At 51.7% G+C, this 23,110-nt stretch overlaps 1 protein-coding gene across 1 annotated transcript; it reads right to left on the bottom strand.

Moving 5' to 3' along the window:
- Positions 1 to 5,209: 5,209 nt before the first annotated feature.
- On the bottom strand, positions 5,210 to 21,764 carry LOC116937947 (trypsin inhibitor ClTI-1-like). Its single transcript, XM_076057532.1, has 5 exons — positions 21,602 to 21,764; positions 18,072 to 18,115; positions 15,114 to 15,229; positions 6,446 to 6,502; positions 5,210 to 6,366 (listed from the first exon to the last, which is right to left on the bottom strand). The coding sequence occupies exons 1-4, from the start codon at positions 21,660 to 21,662 to the stop codon at positions 6,457 to 6,459; spliced, it is 267 nt and encodes an 88-aa protein (XP_075913647.1). The 5' UTR covers positions 21,663 to 21,764; the 3' UTR covers positions 5,210 to 6,366; positions 6,446 to 6,456.
- Between the last annotated feature and the right edge of the window lie 1,346 nt (positions 21,765 to 23,110).

Raw genomic sequence — 23,110 nt, 5'->3', positions numbered from 1 at the left:
GTGAGTGTCTCACCCCTCACCCCTCGCCCTATCCTCCCTGTATCGCTGCAGTGCCCTGAGGGCACCTCGGCCCCTCTCCAGTGCCCCTAGGGCAAGGCCCGTGGTGAGTGTGTTGGTGGTGAGTGTGTTGGTGAGTGTGTGTGGTGAGTGTGTTGGTGTGTTGGTGAGTGTGTTGGTGAGTGTGTGGTGAGTGTCTCACCCCTCACCCTCACCCCTCGCCCTACCCTCCCTGTATCGCTGCAGTGCCCTGAGGGCACCTCGGCCCCTCTCCAGTGCCCCTAGGGCAACGCCCGCCGCCGCCGCCGCCTGTGCCGGGCGTCCTGCGGCGAGGAGCGGCGGCAGCAGCCGCGAGGCGCCGCCAGCGAGGCCAGCGGCGAGCTCAGCCACACGCACAGAGACACCAACAACACCACCAACACCAACTCCAACACCACCACCAACAACACCAACACCACCACCAACACCAACACCACCAACACCAACACCGCCCTGTGGAGGGGGAGATGGGCGAGCTCAGCCACACGCACAGAGACACCAACAACACCACCACCAACACCAACAACACCAACAACACCACCACCACCAACACCACCACCCTGTGGAGGGGGAGATAGGTGAGCTCAGCCACACGCACAGAGACACCAACAACTCCAACAACACCACCAACACCACCACCATCACCACCACCATCACCACCATCATCACCACCATCACAACCATCACCACCACCATCACCACCATCATCATCACTATCACCACCACCATCACCACCACCACCATCACCACCAACACCACCATCACCATCACCACCAACAACATCACCACCATCACCACCAACAACACCACCCTGGGGAGATGGGGAGACAGTGCACTGTGATATACTGTTGGTACTGTATAACTGTACTGCACTACCCTACTGTACAGCCGCACTACTGTACCGCACTGCCGTACTGCACTACCGTACTGTATTACCGTACTGTGCTACTGTGCCACTGTACTGTGTTGCTGTACTGTGTCACTGCACTACACTACTGTACTGTACTACCGCACTGTGCTACTGTACTAGGCTACTACACTGTGTTACTGCAATGTATTACTGTACGGCGCTACTGTACCACTGCATTACTGTACCACGCTACTGTAATACGGCGATACACTGTACTACTGTACCGTGCTACTGTATGACCGCAATATACTACTGTACTGTGCCGTGACACTGTGTTGCGCTCCTGTACTGCGTTACTGTATGCACTACTGTATTACTATGCTAACGCGCTATGCTACTGTACTACTGTGCCACTGTACTACTATGCTGTGTTACTGCACTACACTACTGTATTGCACTACCGCACTAGGCTACTGTACTGTGTTACTGTAATGTGCTACATATTACTGCACTATGCTACTGTACAACGCTACTGTACTACTGTACTACGTTACTGTGCTATGCCACGGTATTACTGTACTAAGCTACCGTACTGTGTTACTGTACGGCGCTACCGCACTGTGCTACTGCACTATATTGTACTGTATTACTGCACTGTATCACTGTACTGTGCTACTGCACGGCTGTACTGTACCACGGTACTATTCTACTGTACTCTTCTACCGCGCTACTGTACTCTTCTACTGTGCTACTGTACTCTTCTACTGTGCTACTGTACTGCCGCACTGCACTACTGTACCACTGCACTACTGTACTGCACTACTGTACTGTGCTACTGCACTGCTGAACTGTACTACTGTACTTGCTACACCGCACTACTGAACTGCACAGATGTACTGTACCACTGCACTGCTGAACTGGTGCTACTGTACTGCTGCACTGTATTACTGTGCTGTTGTACTGTACTACTGTACTGTACTACTGTACTCACGTTGGCTCTCAGCAGCGCCTCCACGTGGCTCCTCCGCGTGGTTCCGCGCCGAATCTCCATCTCAAGCGCACTGAGCCTCACCATCATTCACACTCACCACCACTACTCACCACTACACTCACTACCACTCACCACTACTCACCACTCACTCACCACCACTCACCACTACACTCGCTACTACTCACCACTCACCACTACACTCACTACTACTCACCACTCACCACTACTCACCACTACACTCACTACTACTCACCACTACTCACCACTACACTCACTACACTCACTCACCACCACTCACCACTACACTCACTCACCACTACTCACCACCACTCACCACTACACTCACTACTCACTCACCACTACTCACCACTCACTACTCAACCACCACTACACTCACTCACTACTCACCACTACACTCACTCACCACTACTCACCACTACACTCACTCACCACTACTCACTACTACTCACCACTACACTCACTCACCACTACTACACTCACCACTACACTCACTCACCACTACTCACTACTACTCACCACTACTCACTACTACTCATCACTACTCACCACTCACTCACTACTCACTCACCACTACTCACCACTACTCACCACTCACTACTCACCACCACTACACTCACTCACTACTCACCACTACACTCACTCACCACTACTCACTACTACTCACCACTACACTCACTCACCACTACACTCACTCACCACTACTCACTACTACTCACCACTACTCACCACTACACTCACTCACCACTACACTCACTCACCACTACTCACTACTACTCACCACTACTCACCACTACACTCACCACTACTCACCACCACTCACCACTACACTCACTCACCACTACACTCACTCACCACTACTCACTACTACTCACCACTACACTCACTCAATACTACTCACTACTCACCACTACACTCACCACTACTCACCACTGCACTCACTACTCACCACTACTACTCACTACTACACTCACTACTCACCACTACTCACCACTACACTCACTACTCACCACTACACTCACTCACCACTACTCACTACTACTCACCACTACACTCACTCACCACTCACCACTACTCACCACTACACTCACTCACTACTCACTCACCACTACTACTTACTCACCACCACTCACTACTCACCACTACTCACCACTACACTCACTCACCACTACTCACTAACACTCACCACTACACTCACTCACCACTACTCACCACTACTACCACTCACTACTCACCACTACTACTCACCACTACACTCACTACTCACTCACCACCACTACCACTCACTACTCACTCACCACTACTCACCACCACTCACCACTACTCACTACTACTCACCACCACTCACCACTACACTCACTCACCACTACTACCACTACTCACCACCACTCACCACTACTCACCACTACACTCACTCACCACTCCTCACCACTACTCACCACACTCACTACTCACTCAGCACTCACCACTACTACTCACCACTACTACTCACCACTCACTCACCACTACTCACTACTCACTCACCACTCACTCACCCCTCACTCACTACTCACCACTACTACTCACTCATTCACCACTACTCACCACTACTACCACTCACTCACCACTCACTCAGCACTACTCACCACTACTCACTCACTCAGCACCACTACTCACCACTCACTCACCCACTCACTCACCACCACGACTACTCACCACTCAATACTCACGCTCCCCCAGGTAGCCTCTGGCAGGGCTGTAGGGGCAAGTGCTGAGAAACAGACAAAGCTCCCCCAGGTAGCCTCTAGCAGGGCTGTAGGGGCAAGTGCTGAGACACAGACAAAGCTCCCCCAGGTAGCCTCTAGCAGGGCTGTAGGGGCAAGTGCTGCGACACAGACAAAGCTCCCCCAGGTAGCCTCTAGCAGGGCTGTAGGGGCAAGTGCTGAGACACAGACAAAGCTCCCCCAGGTAGCCTCTAACAGGGCTGTAGGGGCAAGTGCTGTGTTAGTAGCGAGTAGCAGCAGCAGCGTCTATGAAGGCTACCGGCACTGTGGCTACACACAGAGGGTGTGGGTGGCCAGCACCACCACCACGCCCGGCCGCCTTTGTCTCTCCCAGTGCTAGCGATGTTCACTACAACACCACTACACCACCACCACTACTACAACCACCACCACTACTACAACCACCACCACTACTACACCACCATTACTACACCACCACTACTACAGCACCACCACTACTACTACACCACCACTACTACATCACCACTACTACACCACCACTACTACACCACCACTACTACACCACCACTACTACACCACCACTACTACACCACCACTACTACACCACCACCACTACGCCACTACTACACCACACCACTACACCACCACCACTACCATCACTACACCACCACCACCACTACCATCACTACACCACCACCACCACTACCACCACCACTGCCACCACCACAACAACCACTACAACTACCACCACAGCACTACACCACCACCACAACCACCACCACAACAACAACAACCACCACCACCACAACAGTTCCCACCACAGCCGAATATTCAATCGCCCGCCAAAAAATCCACTTCCCGTGACGTCACTACCGACCGTTAAGCCCAAGAGGTGAGGGGGGTTGAACGTCACTTCCGTCACCACTATTAACCCCCCGCCATCTTGTTTAGTTCACCCCGCACCCACACTGATACTTCCATCTTGTTTAGTTCACCCGACCAGTACCAACACCTCCATCTTGTTTAGTGTTTAGTTCACCCCGCTAGTACATACACTGATACTTCCATCTTGTTTAGTTCACCCCGACAGTCCCAACACCAATACCTCTCCATCGTGTTTAGTTCACCCCGCCAGTACCCACACTGATACTTCCATCTTGTTTAGTTCACCCCGCCAGTCCCAACACTAATACCTCTCCATCTTGTTCGCCAGTACCCACACCGATACCCTCCATCTTGTTTAGTTCACCCGACCAGTACCAACACCTCCATCTTGTTTAGTTTATCCCGCCAGTACCCACACCAATACTTCCATCTTGTTTAGTTCACCGCGCCAGTACCCACACCAATACCTCCATCTTGTTTAGTTCACCCCGCCAGTACCCACACTGATACTTCCATCTTGTTTAGTTCACCCCGCCAGTCCCAACACGAATACCTCTCCATCTTGTCCGCCAGTACGCACACCGATACCCTCCATCTTGTTTAGTTCACTGCCGCAGTCCACATCGATAACCTCCATCTTGTTTAGTTCACTGCCGCAGTCCACACATCTATACCCTCCAGTGCTTTAATGACTCTGATATCAACTTCAGCAACGTCAGTAAATTTATTGCAACATCAGAGTGAGTGAGTGGGTGAGTGGGTGAGTAAGTGAGTGGATGAGTGGGTGAGTGGGTGAGTGAGTGGGTGAGTGGGTGAGTGAGTGGGTGAGTGGGTGAGTGGGTGGGTGAGTGGGTGGGTGAGTGGGTGGGTGAGTGGGCGGGTGGGTGGGCGTGTGGGCGGGTGGGCGTGTGGGCGGGTGGGCGTATGAGTGAGTGGTGAGTGAGTGAGTGTATGAGTGAGTGTATGAGTGAGTGAGTGTATGAGTGAGTGTATGAGTGAGTGTATGAATGAGTGTATGAGTGAGTGAGTGTGTGAGTGAGAGAGTGAGTGAGTGTATGGGTGAGTGTATGGGTGAGTGAGTGTATGTATGAGTGAGTGTATGTGTGTATGAGTGTATGAGTGAGTGTATGAGTGAGTGAGTGTATGAGTGTATGAGTGAGTGAGTGTATGAGTGAGTGAGTGTATGAGTGAGTGAGTGTATGAGTGAGTGAGTGTATGAGTGTATGAGTGAGTGAGTGTATGAGTGAGTGTGTGTATGAGTGAGTGAGTGTATGAGTGAGTGAGTGAGTGTATGAGTGAGTGAGTGTATGAGTGAGTGTGTGTATGAGTGAGTGAGTGTATGAGTGTATGAGTGAGTGTATGAGTGAGTGAGTGTATGAGTGAGTGAGTGTATGAGTGTATGAGTGAGTGTATGAGTGAGTGAGTGTATGAGTGAGTGTATGAGTGAGTGAGTGTATGAGTGTATGAGTGAGTGAGTGTATGAGTGAGTGAGTGTATGAGTGTATGAGTGAGTGTATGAGTGAGTGAGTGTATGAGTGAGTGTATGAGTGAGTGAGTGTATGAGTGTATGAGTGAGTGAGTGTATGAGTGAGTGTGTGTATGAGTGAGTGAGTGTATGAGTGAGTGAGTGAGTGTATGAGTGAGTGTATGAGTGAGTGAGTGAGTGTATGAGTGAGTGTATGAGTGAGTGTGTGTATGAGTGAGTGAGTGAGTGTATGAGTGAGTGTATAAGTGTGTGTGGCACGGGTTGTGTAAGAAACGGAGTGATGGTCTCCACGCCGTCCTCCGCGTGCCCCGCCGGTGACCCCCACCGGTGACCCCCACCGGTGACCCCCGCCGGTGACCCCCACCGGTGACCCCCACCGGTGACCCCCGCCGGTGACCCCCGCCGGTGACCCCCGCCGGTGACCCCCGCCGGTGACCCCCGCCGGTGACCTCCAGGAGGCGCTGCCTCAGCAGGCGCCGTCGTGAGACACCCGCACAGACGCAGAATTCTCCCTGGGGCACACACACACAGAGACACACACACACACAGTTACACACACACACAGTTACACACACACACACACAGTTACACACAGTTACACACACACACAGTTACACACACAGTTACACACACACAGTTACACACACACAGAGACATAGTTACACACAGTGTGTACACACAGTGTACACACAGTTACACACAGTGTACACACAGACACACAGTTACACACACAGTGTACACACACACACAGTTACACACAGTGTACACACACACACAGTTACACAGTTACACACAGTGTACACACACAGTTACACAGTTACACAGTGTACACACACAGTTACATACACACACAGTTACACACACACACATTTACACACACACACAGTTACACACAGTGTACACACACAGTTACACAGTGTACACACAGTTACACACACACAGTTACACACAAACACAGTTACACACAAACACACAGACACACAGAGACACTCACACACACACACAGAGACACACACACAGAGACACACACACATAGACACACACAACAACAACAACAACCGCCATTCGCCGCTAAGTGGCGGTGACGTCACCACGACGCTTGTGCCAGGCTATGTGCACCCTGAAGCCACGTGAAGTGTCGAACGCCCGCTGGCAGGAGGTCACGGGGCAGACCCAGGTGCCACGGGTCGACTGACTGAGATGACTGGCTGATGCACCACCTGTGCCCCCTACTGTGCCAACCTGCTGTGCTTTAGCCACCCGGAGCTCCGCTCATTGTTGTGAGCGTCGCTCCTCTGCCCTCCGTTGTTGTTGGAGGGCGACTCCCTCCAACTGCCCAGTAGCGTCCTTCACGAGCCTCCTCCACAGAGGCCGATCTTGACACCGCTGGTACCAGTCATCGGCAAGTCCACTCAGCTCCACGTCCTCCTGTACCACATCACTCCATCTCTTCTCTAGCCCGTGCCGCGCCCGCTTAGCCCCCTCAATCCGGCAGAACAAAAGCTGTTTCGGCATGCGGTGGCTGGGCATGCGGGCTACATGACCCAGCCATCGCAGCCTTGCCTGCCGGAGGAGCTCACCGATGGGACCCTGCTCAGATCTTTCAAGGATTTGTGAGCTCCTCACACAATCCAGCCTGGTTAAACCCAGGATGGATCGTAGGCAGGCCAGCCTAAATGTTTCTAACCGGCAAAGATGTTCCATTTGGGGGGTCCACGTTTCGCAAGCGTAGAGAAGGGAGGGAATGACCGTGGCCGAGAACACCCAAAGCTTCGTGCGGAGCGACAGACCAGGTAGCTTCCACACAGCGTTACGCAACCGATGAAAAGATATTGCCGCTCGACTGATTCGGAGTGAGACCTCTGCTGTTAAACTGGAGCCAGTCATAAGCACACTGTCCAGGTATGGGAAACTCTCCACTCTCTCCACAACTGCCCCATCACCGATTGGGAGTTGTGGGGGTGGAGTGTCCGATGGTACAAAATACCCAGGCAGGCGCTTAGTTTTGGTGGGGCTGATGGTAAGGCCCCACCTCTTAGTGGCATGCTCCAGTCTCAGCAGCAGCGCCTCCAACTCCTCCTCTGACTGAGCAGCTATTACCAAATCATCAGCATACATAACGTGGTTGAGCAATAGGGAGCCATCCCTTGACCGCACCTGGGCATCGATCAGCCTCCCATTATATCTGTACCATATGGAGATTCCCCCGGTACAGCTGCTGAAGGCTTCACGAACTACGTGGTCAAAATAGATGTTAAATAATGTGGGAGCCAGAGGACATCCCTGTCGCACCCCGCAAGGTGAACAGGGAATGGCTCCGACTCCCGGCCACGTAGTTTTACCCGGGCCCGCTCACCATCATGAAGGTCCTTAATGATCGTTCCATAGTTCAATTTATGTTGGTATAGCCCTGTGAGCCATTTGGCTCTTGAATCGGGTGCAACCACAACAAACATAAAACCAAAAACACGAACAAGACAACATCTTAAAGTGACTTTGTGTGACTGTGCAAAACAGAAAATTCAGGAAAAAAAACATCAAAATATTCCTGAAATAGCACCGTACAACCACCAACACTGTGTGCAAAAATCCCAGTGGGATGCAAAGTCAAACAACAACCACAACAACCACAAGACAACTAAGATTAAGGCCATCAGTCTAACTCCGTACTACAATAAACACACACATGGCCAAACCAAAAAAACGTTTTCGAAATCACCAAAATAAAAGCCATAAATGCAATGTAACAGTGATCATAGGGACTGTGACCGAATTTTTTTTACAATAAACTACGTAAATAAATTATAACACCAAAATCTAGAGCCATATTTTCGACCATTGAATAGCAGCGGCAGCTAGGGGTGTAACAACTCCTCTAGAGCAGTTTTGAGTGAAGATCTCATAGGTAGCGATTCACGTTGCAGTTTATTGGCAATAGCATTCCAGACCCTGGGGGCATCAATAGCAAAGGCCCTTCCTCCGGTTTTTGTACGGCAATAGGGGAATGTGAAGTTGGTAAATGAGCGAAGACCTGAGGTCAAATTTGTTCTTTGAAACAGAGAGAGGAGATCCAGCAGCAGGTAAGTCTGCGGATTTTATTTGTAAGTACATCGTGAATAAATAAGATCTGGTGCACAAGCCGTTGAACATTAAGAGATGTTAAGTTTTGACCCAATGTAGAGATCACAGTGGTGAGTCCTATATGGGCAGTTCAATGCAAATCTTAAGGCCGAGTGATAGATGGAATCAAGCTTCTTCAGTACAGTACTTGGGGCTGATTTATACACGATGTCACAGTAGTCAAGTAGAGGCAGTATGGTAGCTTTTATCAATTCCAAACGGAACATTGGGGGGAAGCAGTGCTTGTGTCGATACAGAAAACCAATTTTTTTGTCTTTTTACCAATATAATCAGTGTGATCTTCAAAATTCAGTGTTTGAATCCAGGATGACCCCAAGATACTCATAAATCTTGACTTGCTCTATTTGATAATTATTCAAGGAATGTAACTGGGGAAAAATAACTTCCCGCTTTAGTCCCGGTGAGAAGCATAGCACCTTGGTTTTGGAGGTATTCAGGACTAGTTTAAGAGCAGCTAGCTGATGTTGTAGTTTGTTGAAATCGCCCTGGAGAGCTTAGCAATCACGTCATCCGGAGAGCGGCCAGCAGTAATCAGTATCGTGTCATCTGCAAAAAGATCTACCCCGGAATGATCCGGGTCAGTGCCCAAGTCATTGACGTAGAGAGAGAACAAGAGGGGGCCCGAGGATGGAACCCTGTGGAACCCCTTGAGTTATCTTGACGCCGTTTGACCTCCAACCATCTGTGAGCACAGCTTGGGTGCGAGAAAAGAGGAAATCTTTTAACCATTGTACCGCGTTTTCGGGAGAACACCGAGGCAACTTAGTTTACTAAGCAGGGGGTGTTGTGGTCTACTGTATCGAAAGCTTTGGACAGGTCAAGAAAAAGACAGGTAACAGTACCGCTTATTATCAAGGTGACTGTAAATTTGATTCGGAGAGTCTAATGCAGCTGTATTTTTTTTTTGCGGAACCCAGATTGTTTTAGATGTGGTAGATTGTCGGTGGACAGGAAACCGCTAATTTGGTAGTTCAATCATTTTTCGAAGATTTTCCATCAACGGGGACGAAATTGAGATAGGCCGGTAGTTATCGGGATCATCTTAAGGGCCCCCCTTTGCGAAGTGGACGGACATAGGAATGTTTCCATTCTAGAGGAACTGATGCTCCTTTGATGGACAGGTTGAAAATATGGGGCTATAGGTTTGTACATTAGGTGACCAACAGTTAGCAGAGCAAAGACGGGAAAACTATCTGCACCGGTAGAGGAGGACACTTTGAGGTAGGACAGCGGTTTCAGAACGGAGGGTCAGGGACTCCAAAAGCACGAAGAACGACCCAGAGGCCAGGCCTACTGATGGTCTCATAGGCCTTGACCAGGTCAATAGAGCAGGGTTGGTCTTGTTGGAATTCCCTACACCTCTGCTGTAGCAGACGGACAGAAAAATATGGCATCTGTGCAGTACACACAAATACACACACACATAGGTAGACACACACACACGTACACACACAGGTAGACACACACACACGTACACACACAGGTAGACACACACACACGTACACACACAGGTAGACACACACACAGGTAGACACACACACAGCTACACACACACACAGGTAGACACAAAGAACAAAGATCCCCCATATAGCCTTAACAGACTGTAGGGGCAAGTGCTGTTAGCGAGCACCTATGAAGGCCGGAACGGTACACGAGGGGGTGGGTGGCCAGCACCACGCCCGACCGCCTTTGTCTCCCTAGTGGCAATGTTTACACACCGCACCAGGTACTCATTTGAGGCTGAGTCGACCTAGGGGAGGCCCGGGACCGGTTCAGATAATCGTCACTGGTGTTGGCCGTGAGCGGGAATCGAACCCGGGTCGCCAGGTTCATAGCGCAGCGTAGCGCTAACCGCTACAATATCGCTCCCCACAGGTAGACACACACACAGGTAGACACACACACAGGTAGACACACACACAGGTAGACACACACACAGGTAGACACACACACACACAGGTACACACACACACAGGTAGACACACACACAGGTAGACACACACACAGGTAGACACACACAGGTAGACACACACAGGTACACACACACACAGGTACACACACACACAGGTAGACACACACACAGGTAGACACACACACAGGTAGACACACACACAGGTAGACACACACACAGGTATAGACACACGGACACAGACACACACGGACACAGACACACACAGACACATAAACACACACAGACACATAAACACACACAGACACGTAAACACACAAATACACACAGACACACACATACACACGTGTCCGTTCCAGGCTAGATGCACACCCTACTCACAGGCTGTGTCAGTGCCAGGCTAGGTGCACACCCTACTCACAGGTTGTGTACACACACTCTACTCACAGGCTGTGTCAGTGCCAGGCTAGGTGCACCATACTCACAGGTCATGTCAGTGCCAGGCTAGGTGCACCATACTCACAGGTTGTCTCAGTGCCAGGCTAGGTGCACCCTACTCACAGGTTGTGTGCACAGAGGGTGCACCCTACTCACAGGTCATGTCGGTGCCAGGCTAGGTGCACCATACTCACAGGTTGTGTCGGTGCCAGGCTAGGTGCACACCCTACTCACAGGTTGTGTCGGTGCCAGGCTAGGTGCACCATACTCACAGGCTGTGTCGGTGCCAGGCTAGGTGCACCCTACTCACAGGCTGTGTCAGTGCCAGGCTAGGTGCACCATACTCACAGGCTGTGTCAGTGCCAGGCTAGGTGCACCATACTCACAGGTCATGTCAGTGCCAGGCTAGGTGCACACCCTACTCACAGGTTGTGTACACACACTCTACTCACAGGTTGTGACAGTGCCAGGCTAGGTGCACCCTACTCACAGGCTGTGTCAGTGCCAGGCTAGGTGCACCCTACTCACAGGTCGTGTCAGTGCCAGGCTAGGTGCACCATACTCACAGGTTGTGTCAGTGCCAGGCTAGGTGCACCATACTCACAGATTGTGACAGTGCCAGGCTAGGTGCACCCTACTCACAGGTTGTGTCGGTGCCAGGCTAGGTGCACCATACTCACAGGCTGTGTCAGTGCCAGGCTAGGTGCACCCTACTCACAGGTTGTGTCGGTGCCAGGCTAGGTGCACCATACTCACAGGTTGTCTCAGTGCCAGGCTAGGTGCACCCTACTCACAGGTTGTGTCAGTGCCAGGCTAGGTGCACCCTACTCACAGGTTGTGTCAGTGCCAGGCTAGGTGCACCATACTCACAGATTGTGACAGTGCCAGGCTAGGTGCACCCTACTCACAGGTTGTGTCAGTGCCAGGCTAGGTGCACCCTACTCACAGGTTGTGTCAGTGCCAGGCTAGGTGCACCCTACTCACAGGTTGTGTCAGTGCCAGGCTAGGTGCACCCTACTCACAGGTTGTGTACACACAGCATGCACGCTCACAGGCTGTCTCAGTGCCAGGCTAGGTGCACACCCTACTCACAGGTTGTGTACACACACTCCTCACAGGCTGTGTCAGTGCCAGGCTAGGTGCACCCTACTCACAGGTTGTCTCAGTGCCAGGCTAGGTGCACCCTACTCACAGGTTGTGTGCACAGAGGGTGCACCCTACTCACAGGTCATGTCGGTGCCAGGCTAGGTGCACCATACTCACAGGCTGTGTCAGTGCCAGGCTAGGTGCACCATACTCACAGGTTGTCTCAGTGCCAGGCTAGGTGCACCATACTCACAGGTCATGTCAGTGCCAGGCTAGGTGCACACCATACTCACAGGTTGTGTCGGTGCCAGGCTAGGTGCACCATACTCACAGGCTGTGTCGGTGCCAGGCTAGGTGCACCCTACTCACAGGCTGTCTCAGTGCCAGGCTAGGTGCACACCCTACTCACAGGTTGTGTCAGTGCCAGGCTAGGTGCACCATACTCACAGGCTGTGTCGGTGCCAGGCTAGGTGCACCATACTCACAGGTTGTGTCAGTGCCAGGCTAGGTGCACACCCTACTCACAGGTTGTGTCAGTGCCAGGCTAGGTGCACCATACTCACAGGCTGTGTCAGTGCCAGGCTAGGTGCACCATACTCACAGGTCATGTCAGTGCCAGGCTAGGTGCACCCTACTCACAGGTCATGTCAGTGCCAGGCTAGGTGCACCATACTCACAGGTCATGTCAGTGCCAGGCTAGGTGCACCATACTCACAGGCTGTGTCGGTGCCAGGCTAGGTGCACCATACTCACAGGCTGTCTCAGTGCCAGGCTAGGTGCACACCCTACTCACAGGTTGTGTCAGTGCCAGGCTAGGTGCACCATACTCACAGGCTGTGTCGGTGCCAGGCTAGGTGCACCATACTCACAGGTTGTGTCGGTGCCAGGCTAGGTGCACCCTACTCACAGGTCATGTCGGTGCCAGGCTAGGTGCACCATACTCACAGGTTGTGTGCACAGAGGGTGCACCCTACTCACAGGTTGTGTCAGTGCCAGGCTAGGTGCACCATACTCACAGGTTGTGACAGTGCCAGGCTAGGTGCACCCTACTCACAGGTTGTGTGCACAGAGCGTGCACCCTACTCACAGGTTGTCTCAGTGCCAGGCTAGGTGCACCCTACTCACAGGTTGTGTGCACAGAGCGTGCACCCTACTCACAGGTCATGTCAGTGCCAGGCTAGGTGCACCATACTCACAGGTTGTCTCAGTGCCAGGCTAGGTGCACCATACTCACAGGTTGTGTGCACACAGCGTGCACCCTACTCACAGGTTGTGTCAGTGCCAGGCTAGGTGCACCCTACTCACAGGCTGTCTCAGTGCCAGGCTAGGTGCACCCTACTCACAGGTTGTGTGCACACCCTACTCACAGGTTGTCTCAGTGCCAGGCTAGGTGCACCATACTCACAGGTTGTCTCAGTGCCAGGCTAGGTGCACCCTACTCACAGGTTGTGTGCACAGAGCGTGCACCCTACTCACAGGTTGTCTCAGTGCCAGGCTAGGTGCACCCTACTCACAGGTTGTCTCAGTGCCAGGCTAGGTGCACCCTACTCACAGGTCATGTCGGTGCCAGGCTAGGTGCACCCTACTCACAGGTTGTGTGCACAGAGCGTGCACCCTACTCACAGGTTGTGTCGGTGCCAGGCTAGGTGCACCCTACTCACAGGTTGTGTGCACACACTCCTCACAGGTTGTGTCAGTGCCAGGCTAGGTGCACCCTACTCACAGGTCATGTCGGTGCCAGGCTAGGTGCACCCTACTCACAGGTTGTGTGCACACCATACTCACAGGTTGTGTCGGTGCCAGGCTAGGTGCACCCTACTCACAGGTCATGTCGGTGCCAGGCTAGGTGCACCCTACTCACAGGTTGTGTGCACAGAGCGTGCACCCTACTCACAGGTCATGTCGGTGCCAGGCTAGGTGCACCCTACTCACAGGTTGTGTGCACAGAGCGTGCACCCTACTCACAGGTCATGTCGGTGCCAGGCTAGGTGCACCATACTCACAGGTCATGTCGGTGCCAGGCTAGGTGCACCCTACTCACAGGTTGTGTCAGTGCCAGGCTAGGTGCACCCTACTCACAGGTTGTCTCAGTGCCAGGCTAGGTGCACCCTACTCACAGGCTGTGTCGGTGCCAGGCTAGGTGCACCCTACTCACAGGTTGTGTGCACAGAGCGTGCACCATACTCACAGGCTGTGTCGGTGCCAGGCTAGGTGCACCATACTCACAGGTTGTGTGCACAGAGCGTGCACCATACTCACAGGTTGTGACAGTGCCAGGCTAGGTGCACCCTACTCACAGGTCATGTCGGTGCCAGGCTAGGTGCACCCTACTCACAGGTTGTGTCAGTGCCAGGCTAGGTGCACCATACTCACAGGCTGTGTCGGTGCCAGGCTAGGTGCACCCTACTCACAGGTCATGACAGTGCCAGGCTAGGTGCACCATACTCACAGGTCATGACAGTGCCAGGCTAGGTGCACCCTACTCACAGGTTGTGTGCACACCATACTCACAGGCTGTGTCGGTGCCAGGCTAGGTGCACCCTACTCACAGGTTGTGTGCACAGAGCGTGCACTCGTTGGGGTATTCGCGGCCGTCTGAGCCACAGACGGCGGCAAAGTTCCTGGGACAGCCCGGGAGCATCGCGGAGAAGGAAGAGCAGTCAGCCTGTGGGGGGGGGGGTGGTGGGGGGGGGGGGTGGGGGGGTGGGGGGGTGGTGGGGGGGTGGGGGGGTGGTGGGGGGGTGGGGGGGTGGGTGAGTGGGGGGGTGGTGGGGGGGTGGGTGGGGGGTGGTGGGGGGGTGGGGGGGTGGTGGGGGGGGTGGGGGGGTGGGTGGGGGGGGGGGTGGGGGGGTGGTGGGGGGGGTGGGGGGGTGGTGGGGGGGGTGGGGGGGTGGGTGAGTGGGGGGGTGGTGGGGGGGTGGGTGGGGGGGTGGTGGGGGGGTGGGTGAGTGGGGGGGTGGTGGGGGGGTGGGTGGGGGGGTGGTGGGGGGGTGGGTGAGTGGGGGGGTGGTGGGGGGGTGGGTGAATGGGTGGGTGGGTGAGTGTATGAGTGAGTGAGTGTATGAGTGAGTGAGTGTATGAGTGAGTGTATGAGTGAGTGTATGAGTGAGTGAGTGGGTGAGTGAGTGTATGAGTGAGTGTATGAGTGAGTGAGTGTATGAGTGAGTGAGTGTATGAGTGAGTGAGTGGGTGAGTAAGTGAGTGTATGAGTGTGTGAGTGTATGAGTGAGTGTATGAGTGAGTGAGTGTATGAGTGAGTGAGTGGGTGAGTAAGTGAGTGTATGAGTGAGTGAGTGTATGAGTGAGTGAGTGTATGAGTGAGTGAGTGTATAAGTGAGTGAGTGTATAAGTGAGTGAGTGTATGAGTGAGTGAGTGTATAAGTGAGTGAGTGTATAAGTGAGTGAGTGAGTGTATGAGTGAGTGAGTGTATAAGTGAGTGAGTGTATGAGTGAGTGTATGAGTGAATGAGTGGGTGAGTAAGTGAGTGTATGAGTGAGTCAGTGTATGAGTGAGTGTATGAGTGAGTGAGTGGGTGAGTGAGTGTATGAGTGAGTGAGTGTATGAGTGAGTGAGTGGGTGAGTGAGTGAGTGTATGAGTGAGTGAGTGGGTGAGTGAGTGAGTGGGTGAGTGAGTGAGTGTATGAGTGAGTGAGTGAGTGTATGAGTGAGTGAGTGTATGAGTGAGTGAGTGTATGAATGAGTGTATTAGTGAGTGAGTGTATGAGTGAGTGTGTGAGTGTATGAGTGAGTGTATGAGTGTATGAGTGAGTGAGTGTATGAGTGTATGAGTGAGTGAGTGTATGAGTGAGTGAGTGTATGAGTGAGTGAGTGTATGAATGAGTGTATTAGTGAGTGAGTGTATGAGTGAGTGTGTGAGTGTATGAGTGAGTGTATGAGTGTATGAGTGAGTGTATGAGTGTATGAGTGAGTGAGAGTGAGAGTATGAATGAGTGTATGAGTGTGTGAGTGAGTGAGTGTATGAGTGAGTGAGTGTATGAGTGTATGAGTGAGTGTATGAGTGAGTGAGTGTGTGAGTGAGTGTATGAGTGAGTGTATGAGTGAGTGTATGAGTGAGTGTATGAGTGAGTGAATGAGTGTATGAATGAGTGTATGAGTGTGTGAGTGAGTGAGTGTATGAGTGTATGAGTGAGTGTATGAGTGAGTGAGTGTGTGAGTGAGTGTATGAGTGTATGAGTGAGTGTATGAGTGAGTGAGTGTGTGAGTGAGTGTATAAGTGAGTGTATGAATGAGTGTATGAGTGTATGAATGAGTGTATGAATGAGTGAGTGAGTGTATGAGTGTATGAGTGAGTGTATGAGTGAGTGTATGAGTGAGTGTATGAGTGAGTGAGTGGGTGAGTAAGTGAGTGTATGAGTGAGTCAGTGTATGAGTGAGTGTATGAGTGAGTGAGTGGGTGAGTGAGTGTATGAGTGAGTGTATGAGTGAGTGGGTGAGTGAGTGAGTGTATGAGTGAGTGAGTGGGTGAGTGAGTGAGTGTATGAGTGAGTGTGTGTATGAGTGAGTGTATGAGTGAGTGTGTGTATGAGTGAGTGAGTGAGTGTATAAGTGAGTGTGTGTATGAGTGAGTGAGTGTATGAGTGAGTGAGTGTATGAGTGAGTGTATGAGTGAGTGTATGAGTGTATGAGTGAGTGAGTGCATGAGTGAGTGAGTGTATGAGTGAGTGAGTGCATGAGTGAGTGAGTGTATGAGTGAGTGAGTGTATGAGTGAGTGAGTGTATGAGTGAGTGAGTGTATGAGTGAGTGTATGAGTGAGTGTATTAGTGAGTGAGTATATGAGTGAGTGAGTGTATGAGTGAGTGTATGAGTGAGTATATGAGTGAGTGTATGAGTGAGTGTATGAGTGAGTGTATGAGTGAGCGTATGAGTGAGCGTATGAGTGAGCGTATGAGTGAGTGTATGAGTGAGTGTATGAGTGAGTGAGTGTATGAGTGAGTGTATGAGTGAGTGAGTGTATGAGTGTATGAGTGAGTGAGTGTATGAGTGAGTGAGTGTATGAGTGAGTGTATGAGTGAGTGAGTGTATGAGTGAGTGTATGAGTGAGTGTATGAGTGAGTGAGTGTATGAGTGAGTGTATGAGTGAGTGTATGAGTGAGTGTATGAGTGAGTGAGTGTATGAGTGTATGAGTGAGTGAATGAGTGAGTGTATGAGTGAGTGTATGAGTGAGTGTATGAGTGAGTGAGTGAATGAGTGAGTGTATGAGTGAGTGAATGAGTGAGTGTATGAGTGAGTGAGTGTATGAGTGAGTGTATGAGTGAGTGTATGAGTGAGTGTATGAGTGAGTGAGTGTATGAGTGAGTGAGTGTATGAGTGAGTGTATGAGTGAGTGAGTGTATGAGTGAGTGTATGAGTGAGTGTATGAGTGAGTGAGTGTATGAGTGAGTGAGTGTATGAGTGAGTGAGTGTATGAGTGAGTGTATGAGTGAGTGACTTAGTGAGTGTATGAGTGAGTGTATGAGTGAGTGAATGAGTGAGTGTTGTCTCACTTCTCTCTCCTGTCCTTCACTCTTCTGGATGTCCTGGCCCTCCCCTGCGAGTACACACACACACATTGTACACACACACACACAGTGTACACACACACACACAGTGTACACACACACACACAGTGTACACACACACACACAGTGTACACACACACACACACAGTGTACACACACACACACACAGTGTACACACACACAGTGTACACACACACAGTGTACACACACACAGTGTACACACACACACAGTGTACACACACACAGTGGACACACACACAGTGTACACACACACAGTGTACACACACAGTGTACACACACACAGTGTACACACACAGTGTACACACACACACATTGTACACACACACACACAGTGTACACACACACACAGTGTACACACACACACACAGTGTACACACACACACACAGTGTACACACACACACACAGTGTACACACACACACACACAGTGTACACACACACACACACAGTGTACACACACACAGTGTACACACACACAGTGTACACACACACAGTGTACACACACACAGTGTACACACACACACAGTGTACACACACACAGTGGACACACACACAGTGTACACACACACAGTGTACACACACACAGTGTACACACACACAGTGTACACACACAGTGTACACACACACACACAGTGTACACACACACACACAGTGTACACACACACACACAGTGTACACACACACACACAGTGTACACACACAGTGTACACACACACACAGTGTACACACACACACAGTGTACACACACACACAGTGTACACACACAGTGTACAAACACAGTGTACACACAGTGTACACACACACACACAGGTAGACACACAAACAGTACACACACACACAGGTAGACACACAAACAGTACACACACACACACAGTGTACACACACACAGTGTACACACACACACACACAGTGTACACACACACAGTGTACACACACACAGTGTACACACACACAGTGTACACACACACACAGTGTACACACACACACAGTGATACACACACACACAGTGATACACACACAGTGACACACACACACAGTGATACACACACAGTGACACACACACACACACAGTGTACACACACACAGTGTACACATACGCACACACACAGTGTGCACACACACAGGTAGACACACACACACACAGTGTACACACACAGCTAGACACACAGTGTACACACACACACAGTGTACACACACACACAGTGTACACACACACAGGTAGACACACACACACAGTGTACACACACACACAGGTACACACACACACAGTGTACACACACACACACAGTGTACACACGCACACACACAGTGTACATGCACACACACACAGTGTACATGCACACACACACAGTGTACACACACACACAGTGTACACACGCACACACACAGTGTACATGCACACACACAGTGTACACGCACACACACACAGTGTACACACACACACACAGTGTACACATAGTGACACACAGGGTACACACACCCAGGTAGACACACACACAGGTACACACACACACAGGTAGACACACACACAGTGTACACACACACACAGTGTACACACACATACACACAGGGTACACACACACAGGTAGACACACACAGGGTACACACACACAGTGTACACACACAGTGTACACACACACACACAGTGTACACACACACACACAGTGTACACACACACACACACAGTGTACACACACACACAGTGTACACACACACAGGGTACACACACACAGTGTACACACACACACAGTGTACACACACACACAGTGTACACACACACAGTGTACACACACACAGGTACACACACACACACAAAGTGTACACACACAGGTAGACAAAGATCCCCCATATAGCCTTAACAGACTGTAGGGGCAAGTGCTGTTAGCGAGCACCTATGAAGGCCGGAACGGTACACGAGGGGGTGGGTGGCCAGCACCACGCCCGACCGCCTTTGTCTCCCTTGTGGCGATGTTTATTACACACCGCACCAGGTACTCATTTGAGGCTGAGTCGACCTAGGGGAGGCTCGGGACCGGTTCAGATAATCGTCACTGGTGTTGGCCGTGAGCGGGAATCGAACCCGGGTCGCCAGGTTCATAGCGCAGCGTAGCGCTAACCGCTACACTATCGCTGTTTGTCTACCTGTGTGTGTGTAGACACACACAGGTAGACACACACACAGGTACACACACACACACAGGTACACACACACACACACACAGGTAGACATACACACACAGGTAGACACACACAGGTACACACACACACAGGTATACACACACACACACAGGTACACACACACACACAGGTACACACACACACATAGACACACACTACACACAACAACAACAACAACCGCCATTCGCCACTAAGTGGCGTTGACGTCACCACGACGCTTGTGCCAGGCTATGTGCACCCTGAGGCCACGTGAAGTGTCGAACGCCCGCTGGCAGGAGGTCACGGGGCAGACCCAGCAGGTGCCACGGGTCGACTGACTGAGATGACTGGCTGATGCACCACCTGTGCCCCCTACTGTGCCAACCTGCTGTGCTTTAGCCACCCGGCGCTCCGCTCGTTGTTGTGAGCGTCGCTCCTCCGCCCTCCGTTGTTGTTGGAGGGCGACTACCTCCAACTGCCCAGTAGCATCCTTCACGAGCCTCCTCCACAGAGGCCGATCTTGACACCGCTGGTACCAGTCATCGGCAAGTCCACTCAGCTCCACATCCTCCTGTACCACATCACTCCATCTCTTCTCTAGCCCGTGCCGCGCCCGTTTAGCCCCCTCGATCCGGCCGAACAAAAGCTGTTACGGCATGCGGTGGCTGGGCATGCGGGCTACATGACCCAGCCATCGTAGCCTTGCCTGCCGGAGGAGCTCACCGATGGGACCTTGCCCAGATCTTTCAAGGATTTGTGAGCTCCTCACACAATCCAGCCTGGTTAAACCCAGGATGGATCGTAGGCAGGCCAGCCTAAATGTTTCTTACACACACACACAGGTACACACATACACAGGTACACACATACACAGGTACACGCACACACACAGGTACACGCACACACACAGGTGTACACGCACACACACAGGTGTACACACACACACACAGGTGTACACACACACAGGTGTACACACACACAGGTGTACACACACACACAGGTACACACACACACACAGGTACACACACACACACAGGTACACACACACACACAGGTACACACACACACAGGTACACACACACACACACAGGTACACACACACACACACAGGTACACACACACACACACAGGTACACACACACACACACAGGTACACACACACACACACAGGTACACACACAAACAGGTATTACACACAGGTAGACACACACACAGGTACACATACACACACAGTTACACACACAGACACACAGGTACACACACAGACACACAGGTACACACACAGGTACACACACAGGTACACATACACTGCCCACAGACGGCTCTCACACCACTTACCCACAGCCACCATCATCACCACCACCACCATCACCACGAGCGAGATGACCGCGGCCTTCATAGCGAGCGAGCGAGCGACAAACAGCGACAGCGACAAACAGCAAACAGCTGAACCCGGAACTCCTCCCAGCTCCCCTTTATACACTCACACCTGCGCACACACTACACCTGTACACACAAAGACAAAGATCCCCCTCATAGCCTTGACAGACTGTAGGGGCAAGTGCTGTTAGCGAGCACCTATGAAGGCCGGAATGGTACACGAGGGGGTGGGTGGCCAGCACCACGCCCGACCGCCTTTGTCTCCCCAGTGGCGATGTTTTTATCCACCGCACCAGGTACTCATTGAAGGCTGAGTCGACCTAGGGGAGGCCGGGCACCGGTTCAGATAATCGTCACTGGTGTTGGCCGTGAGCGGGAATCGAACCCGGGTCGCCAGGTTCGTAGCGCAGCGTAGCGCTAACCACTACACTACCGCTCCCGTTACCTGTACATACACAGACACCTGTACACTCACACACCTCTACACTCACACACACACCTGTACACACACATCTGTACACACTCTCACCTGTACACACACACTTGTACACACCCACACCTGTGTACACAGTCTCACCTGTGTACACACCTACACCTGTGTACACACCTACACCTGTGTACACACTCTCACCTGTGTACACACCTGTGTACACACTATCACCTGTACACACCTACACATGTGTACACACTATCACCTGTGTACACACCTACACCTGTACACACACTCTCACCTGTGTACACACCTACACCTGTACACACCTACACCTGTGTACACACCTACACCTGTACACACCTACACCTGTACACACACCTGTACACACCTACACCTGTACACACTCACACCTGTTCATGCCTACACCTGTACACACTGTCACCTGTGTACACACACTCACCTGTACACACCTACACCTGTGTACACACCTACACCTGTACACACTCACACCTGTGTAAACACCTACACCTGTACACACCTACACCTGTACACACACTTTCACCTGTACACTCTCACCTGTACACACCTACACCTGTACACACCTACACCTGTACACACACCTGTACACACCTACACCTGTACACACCCACACCTGTGTACACTCACACCTGTGTACACACCTACACCTGTACACACTCTCACCTGTACACTCTCACCTGTACACACTCTCACCTGTACACGCCTACACCTGTACACACTGTCACCTGTGTACACACACTCACCTGTACACACCTACACCTGTGTACACACCTACACCTGTACACACTCACACCTGTGTAAACACCTACACCTGTACACACCTATACCTGTGTACACACTCTCACCTGTGTACACACTCTCACCTGTGTACACACTCATACCTGTACACACACTCTCACCTGTACACACCTACACCTGTGTACACACCTACACCTGTGTACACACCTACACCTGTACACACCTACACCTGTGTACACACTCTCACCTGTATACAC

Source organism: Petromyzon marinus, chromosome 83 (assembly GCF_048934315.1).
Source record: "Petromyzon marinus isolate PM22_M1 ecotype Great Lakes invasive population chromosome 83, UKy_Petmar_22M1.pri1.0, whole genome shotgun sequence".
NCBI lineage: Eukaryota > Metazoa > Chordata > Hyperoartia > Petromyzontiformes > Petromyzontidae > Petromyzon > Petromyzon marinus.
This window is presented reverse-complemented; position numbering and strand designations above follow the sequence as displayed.

Excerpts from the sequence above, each read along its gene's own strand:
- LOC116937947 (XM_076057532.1), bottom strand. The coding sequence starts at position 21,662 with ATGAAGGCCGCGGTCATCTCGCTCGTGGTGATGGTGGTGGTGGTGATG. Across the intron at positions 18,116-21,601 it reads GGTGATGATGGTGGCTGTGG|GGGAGGGCCAGGACATCCAG; the intron begins GTAAGTGGTGTG and ends GTGTACTCGCAG. Across the intron at positions 15,230-18,071 it reads GTGAAGGACAGGAGAGAGAA|GCTGACTGCTCTTCCTTCTC; the intron begins GTGAGACAACAC and ends CCCCCCCCACAG.